The sequence below is a fragment of the Elephantulus edwardii genome, unplaced genomic scaffold (genome assembly GCF_000299155.1).
Source record: "Elephantulus edwardii isolate Elephantulus edwardi_28Jun2011 unplaced genomic scaffold, EleEdw1.0 scaffold00006, whole genome shotgun sequence".
Lineage (NCBI taxonomy): Eukaryota > Metazoa > Chordata > Mammalia > Macroscelidea > Macroscelididae > Elephantulus > Elephantulus edwardii.
In genome coordinates, this window is record NW_006399756.1 from 9,402,284 (window position 1) to 9,408,942 (window position 6,659).

At 47.6% G+C, this 6,659-nt stretch overlaps 1 protein-coding gene across 2 annotated transcripts in view; it reads left to right on the forward strand.

Moving 5' to 3' along the window:
- The window catches only part of ATE1 (arginyltransferase 1), a 108,573-nt gene that overhangs the window by 88,076 nt on the left and 13,838 nt on the right, over window positions 1-6,659 (forward strand). For both annotated transcript variants that reach the window (XM_006879889.1, XM_006879890.1), the window contains exon 11: window positions 1,903-2,023. In XM_006879889.1, the coding sequence (XP_006879951.1) occupies window positions 1,903-2,023 (121 nt within the window). The remainder of the gene's footprint in view (window positions 1-1,902; window positions 2,024-6,659) is intronic.

The following is a 6,659-nucleotide window of genomic DNA, read 5'->3' on the forward strand; positions in this document are numbered from 1 at the left end:
GGGAGGGTCAGGGAACAGCCAAGTACTTGACCATCGAACCACCGGGGAGGGTCAGGGAACAGCCAAGTACTTGACCATCGAACCACTGGGGAGGGTCAGGGAACAGCCAAGTGAGGGCTCCTTACAACACAGGTGAACATTGTGTCATAAACGGCTTGTTATTACTGTATATCAACATGTCTGTTTACTAGGCGATATAAAATGTGTTCTTACTATGGGTTGTGGTTTTATAAAAAATGTTTGATTGCCCTGAGATAATCTTTAAACCTTAAACCAACAATATCCCTGAAGTATTAGAACCAAACAATAGTTTAGCATAGCTAGTAAAAAACATCTCCCTGGAAATCATTATGTTCCCTTAAGATCTGTCTGGATGGATCAAAATGACGATAGGCAGGAAACTTTGAGGGCTCTGAATTTATGTTAATGATGGGGACAACTTCGGAAAGGGAGGTGAGAATAGCTGTGCGGCCACAGGAAAGTATTCCTGCTTGTGGGATTGTACACGAACTGTTTAGTTAGTGTGTATTTTGCTGTGTATATTCTAAACTTCATCAATAAAAATGTTACAAAACTTGAGTACCATCACACCAGGTAGTAACCTCAAATTCAGAGTAACCTTTTGCATTTTAAAACTTGACAGAAGAGATCTGTGCAATGTTAAGTTTGCAGAACATAACATAGCCTTGACACTTGTGAAAATGTCAGGTCCCCTCCCAGTGCTACCTCCTCTCAGCGGGCCCCCACCACATTGCCCTGAAGTGCATGGTCATTGTCTGGTCTTGACTTTTTGAAGCTATCTAAGATTTAATTGTACTTCTATCCATAACCAGCAACCATGAAAGCAGTAATGACGAAATCAACGTATTTATTACATTGAAGAGATCTACTGCTCGAGCCTTTTTTTTTTACACTTTTTTAAATTGGTTTTCCTTACCAAGTTCATGTACGTTGTGTTTCACACTATTCTTCATTCACATTGTGTCTCATAAAATCATTCTCAAGCATTTTAGAAAATCAAATTTTTTATTTTAATTGTGATTTTAATGAAAGTTACATAGTCATTTTCTTCATGTCTCTTGTATAATTTGTTTTAAAGTCTGGTTATGGATTTATAGATAATTTTTACATTTTACAAATTTATGGATCATTTTTCTAAAAATACAGCTTTAAAGAACCTTTGGAGAGGGACATCATGCTGGGTAGAGTGGAGGGACAGTGCAGGAGGGGAAGACCCTCTATGAAGTGGATTGATTCAGTGACTGGGGTAATCGGGATGAGTGTGTCAGAGGCAGTGCGATTGGCACAGGATAGAGCAGAGTTTAGGGCTGTTGTACATAGCGTCGCTATGAGTCGCAAACGACTTGATGGCACATAACAACAACAACAGAGAATTTCCTGCTGTGTGTCCTGTTATCACACATTTACCTGTTTACATTACTGTGGAAATGCAGTGAGACAGCATTGTTTTTACACATTATGGGCCCTGTCTGTAAGTTAAAAATTGGTATGATACACAGTTAAATTCTACTTTGGAAAATATGATCATCTTAAATGGTACTCTAATAACGTGAAAAGACATTTCGATTTGTTAAGAGAGTGATTGTATTTAAAAAACATTTGGTTTTGAAACTATGACTAGCAGTCAACTCAGCCAGAGTCGTGGTCAGTATACGCCTTAAAAGAGTGATCATAGGACTCCTTCCTGTCACACTGCGTGGCCGTGTGTCCCTCAGAGAGACCTTTCAGCCAAGATAGGGCAGCAGCTCTGAGCAGGAATCACTGATGTTTACAGGAAAGCTGCATCTGACCAATTTAGTCCAGACTCGCCCTGGCAGCCCTTTCTGGAACTGGAGGCTGTTGTGTTAGTGACGCCTGTCCTCTCTTTCCCTCTCTTCTCAGGGTCAGTACCGACCGTCTGATCTGCTGTGTCCTGAGACGTACGTCTGGGTCCCCATTGAACAGTGCCTGCCCTCACTTGACAACGCCAAGTATTGCCGCTTCAACCAGGACCCGGAGGCAGGTAGGTCTGCAGCAGTGCTCGGCTGTGCCCGGCATGTGGTGACTGACTGCCTTTGTAGGGCCAGGTAGGTTGTGTACACTGCAGAGGGCACAGGCACGAGATGGCGTGAAACACACACACTCTACATACACATACAGACAGACGTGCTCAGTGTTGTGCAGAAAGAACTCACAAACCTCGCCTTAGTGCCACTTCCTGACCTCGCTTCTCCCCCGAGGTTAACATTTTTATACGCTCTGAGGATGAACGATATTAAGCCCATTCCTTTTCAACTGTGGCCATGCATTGAAACCGTGCCCCAGCTTGATGGAGCCACGTGGAGAAGCCGTGTTGAGGAGTGGGCTGAAGAAAGTGCTGGAAGGGAAGGGCCAGGGAAGCTCAGCAGGTGGGCATGGGTTTTGGGATTTGTCTTCGTTGGCTTGCTTCTTGTGTCTCGCTCGCCCCTTGTCTGTCCCTCTTCCCCTTGTCTGGTGTAGCCCCAGCTGATTTTCCACCTCTGTCTCCCAAGGCCTCTTGGACAATTTGGGTCCAGTCACCAGGAGGACAGCCCTGCAGCCGGGCTTCCTGGGTTCTGGCTCCGTCATCCTCTGTGCTCGGTATACCTTCAGCAGTGTGTGAATCTCCCAGGCCTCGACCACTTGCCTTTAAGATTCAAATGGCAGTGAACCTGCCTCCATGGACTGAGATGAGGACTCAGGTGTGACACCTGCGTGTAGACGGCCCACAGCCATCCTTGATTCTGGCTCTAGATTCTGGACGGGAGGCTGAATCCGAAGGAGTCTTTATGGGGGGAGACTGCTCATCTGACCCCAAGGAGAGGCTGTTGCTTGGGCCTGCTGGCCTGTGGTTTAGGAGCCTGGTTCTCCTCGGCTTTTGCCTTTGGTTTGCTCTCTTTCAACACAGGAAGGATGTTCTGTTTCTCCTTCCCGTGGTCCAGGTACCCGCACTGTGTAAAGCAGGCTCCTACTGCAGCCCTGGGGTTCTCAGTGGACGCGGCCGGCTGTGTAAACAGGTGTGATGGGTGCTAATGCCCTGGCGATGGGGACTTTGCTGGGGCTGCCTGGCTTTGCAGTGTCAGGGTCCCTGTCTTTGACAGGTGCAGTCCTGTCACTTTTCCCTTGTTCATTTCAGTGGGACATAGCAGCACTTTCCTTCTCTGATGGATTCCCTCTGCACACAGCTTCCATCTTTGCAGGTTCACTTGTATCCGCCAACCATGTACCTTTCCGCCAGGCTAGAGTTGGCGTTCCCTGGTGTTTGATCTGGGCTGCTGAGGCTCCGAGTCCTGCCGGCGCTCACACTGAGGGGACATGATCTTGATGCATGCTCGCTGTGTGTCACTTTGTTACACATCTAGGGCTGCAGGTTGGGGACACAAGACAGCAGAAGTGGAGAAGCAGGAGAGTAGCAGGGCCACACGGGTAGAAGCGGGCTAAGAAAGGAACGCAGAGGTCACTCCGGGTCTGAAATGTCCGGTTTCCCCTGCAAATACAGTTTTTCATAGCTGAAACGGGTTTACTTGTTGTTGTTAGGTATTGCTATCTCCCTCGGAAGCTGTTGTGAAATTAGGATCGGGACTTCTTAGACATGGGGGTGCCTTAGCGTCTGAAGAGGAGGCCTCGGGAACCCAGCTGACTCCTGGGTGTGGCCTAGCCTCCCTCTCCAGATTTCCGTTTATGAAGTAAACAGGACTGTATAGTCCCATCCCTGAAATGATTGATTAAATCGTTAATCAGAATCTGAACATTTCATCCTAAGAATATTTACACATCATTGAACAAGCAAATACTTGTTGCTTAAAATAAACATTAAATTTGCCCGTCGGTTTTGATGTTGGTCTCAAAGCCAAGTGAAGTCCTCTAATAGGAAGAGGCAGAGACTTACTCATTCTCCACTTACTCCAGGAAGGAAACTCTCCTTTTAGTTTTTCTCAGTCAGAGCGGAGCTGTGGTGAAAATCTGACTGAATTACTTCATGTTCACGTCCGCGCACTCTAAAAGCTGCTTCCAGTGGAGTAAGTACTGTTAGGATCTTAAATTTGTTTCTGGATCCCCAACTCGGAGAACATGTCACCGTCCCCTTTTCCTTCTCTCATCTTTTGGAAAGGTTGCTTTTCTCCTTAGAGTACTTGGAGTTGAAAAATGCCACAACTCTCTGCTTTTCAAAACTGACAAGGTGACCGACTAAATCATGCCTGGAGTGGATAGTCAAGTGAACAACCTTTTAGATCATTTTCCTAAATAAGCACTAATGAGTGTCTGATGGCGATGGGGTATGCTGAGAGGAGCTTCCAGTCTCCTGCTGACGGTCTTGGTCAAGTGTGTCGTCTGTCCTGCTGAGTGATGACTGAATGACAGTTATTTTCCCTGTAATCTAGCAAGTTATGTTTCCCAAGCAGCTTCCGCTCTGAGGAGTCATGCCTTACGTATGACTCATTTACAGAAGTCCATTTCTGTGCGGACAGCACTGAATCCTTGGAGCCTTTCAAGAGAAGACTGCAGACTTTGATCAGTATTGAGTATCACCATCCAGACAGAATTTGTAATGAGACTTGTAGCCTGTGGTTTTAGGAAATTAAAATGCAGTTACACGCTGGAATGTTCTGGAATGTTCTGGGCATGCTGTGAGACATGGCCATTTGAGGTTTCAGTGGCAAGCTGAGAAACTGCTCTCTTCTCTGGGGCCACTTTTACTTTGCGGTGACCCAGATTCTGACTCGGGCAGCGTCAGCGGAGCAGGACTGTCAGTGCGCGTGGGGCTCTGTCTCCCGGGCCTGTTTCCCCTCTCAGCTGTCAGCGGTTGCCTTGCACCTCAGAAGGCCAGCTGATCACGGTAGGTGTCTGTGAAACAAAGGGCGACTTCAAAGTGCAGCAGCGGCCTGTTGTGAGCATCTGAACTGCTGGCAGCCTCTGGAAACCCGACACCCCTCCGCCCGCCCGCAGTTGAAGTTAAGGTTCTGTGGTTATTTACTCAGCTCAGAGGTCTGTGTAACAGTACAGGCCTATTGTAGGCTGTTTCCTGGGACTGAGAGGAGGAGCTGACACACTGAAGGAACTGAAGACATTGATAAAGACAAAAACTGGCCTCCTCTCCAGTTCCCTCCTAACGACCATGGAGCAGAGCGGACCTGCCCTTTGGGGTTCCTGGGACTGAACGATCTTTATGGAGGCAGGCTGCTCCCTTGTTCTCCCACAGAGTGGCAGGCAGGTCTGAACCGCTGGTCTTTCAGTTCACAGCTGAGTACTCACTGCCACCTGGCCAGGGCTTCTTGGCGTGTTCTAAACCAAAAGTCACTGTCGCTGGGTCAGGTCCAGCTTCCAGGGAGGCTTTAGGACAGGGCCGAGCCCCGACCATGGGTTCCAAAGCTGCCCCTCATGGCATAGACGGCCTCCTCCTCCTCCCGGAGCGGCTGCTGGGCTCATAGTTCAAACTCAATGCTAGCAAGGGAGCGTTTTAACTGCTGTGCCACCAGGGCTCCCGTCACCCATCTACGGGAGGAGGCGTGTGAAATCCTCTTACTACACAAAGGGGGCCTTCAGCTTTCAGTTCAGGACGCCCCCCCACCACCACCACGCGCCAGGAGCACACCAACTCCAGAGAAGTCCTGGAGCGGCCCAGCATCTAAAGGCTGGCGGGTCAGACCAACCCAGAGGTACCTGGAAACCGGCCTGGCGATATGCTGGCAAAGGTCACACGTGGGTCACCATGAAGTGGACTGGACACTGTCACAGCCAACAGCAGCCATCAGTGCCACAGGAAGGACTTGAAACATTTTCACATGACTTTTAACAGCTCTTCCATAAAAAAAAAAAATAAAAAAAGAACTCTTCCATAGTTCTTAAATTGGTAGTTAGATGTATATAAATAAAAAAAATTTCTGTATCACAAACTGATTCCGTTAGACCAGCATTATAAAAAAGAAATTATGAAAATACAGACTAAAACAGTTTGAATATAGTTGCAGAACCCAAACAAACATTAACCACTCTTAAGTCAGTTCCAGCTCACAGCAGGCCCCAATGCCGGAATAGAGCTGCTCCAACCTGGCGGTGCCTCTTTGACAGCGCAGACCACCTCTCTCCCCCGTGAAGAGGCTGATGGGTCACACTGTCAGCCTTTCAGGTAGCAACCGAGCGCTTAACCACACTGCACCATCCGAGTTCTGTTGTTAAGTTTTGTAGAACCGGCTCATAGCTGACCTTCCAGTGCATTTTCAGAGGCAGTAACCCACACAGGAGGAACCATATGAAAATGCTAGCAAGTTGATTAAAAGCAGATTAAAAGACTTCTGCACCATGATCAAGGAGTCTGATCTGTAAGGATGTTCTGACATAAGAAATTCCATCAACGTCATAAACCATATTAATAAGACGAAGGCAAAGAGAAAGCACATGTCATTTCAGTTTTGCTACAGAGGTAGCATTGACAAAATGCAACACCCTTTGTGATAAAAACTCAGTAAATGAGGAATTGGAAAGAGGCTTCGGAACATGATGAAGGGCATTTGTGAGAACCCTCAGCTGACATCCTACTAGTGAAGAACTGGAAGATCCCGCCCTGTGTGTGGGAGCAAGACTCAGAGGCCCCTCTCACCGTAACACTGGACGTGATAGGGCACAGAGGCCCCTCTCACCGT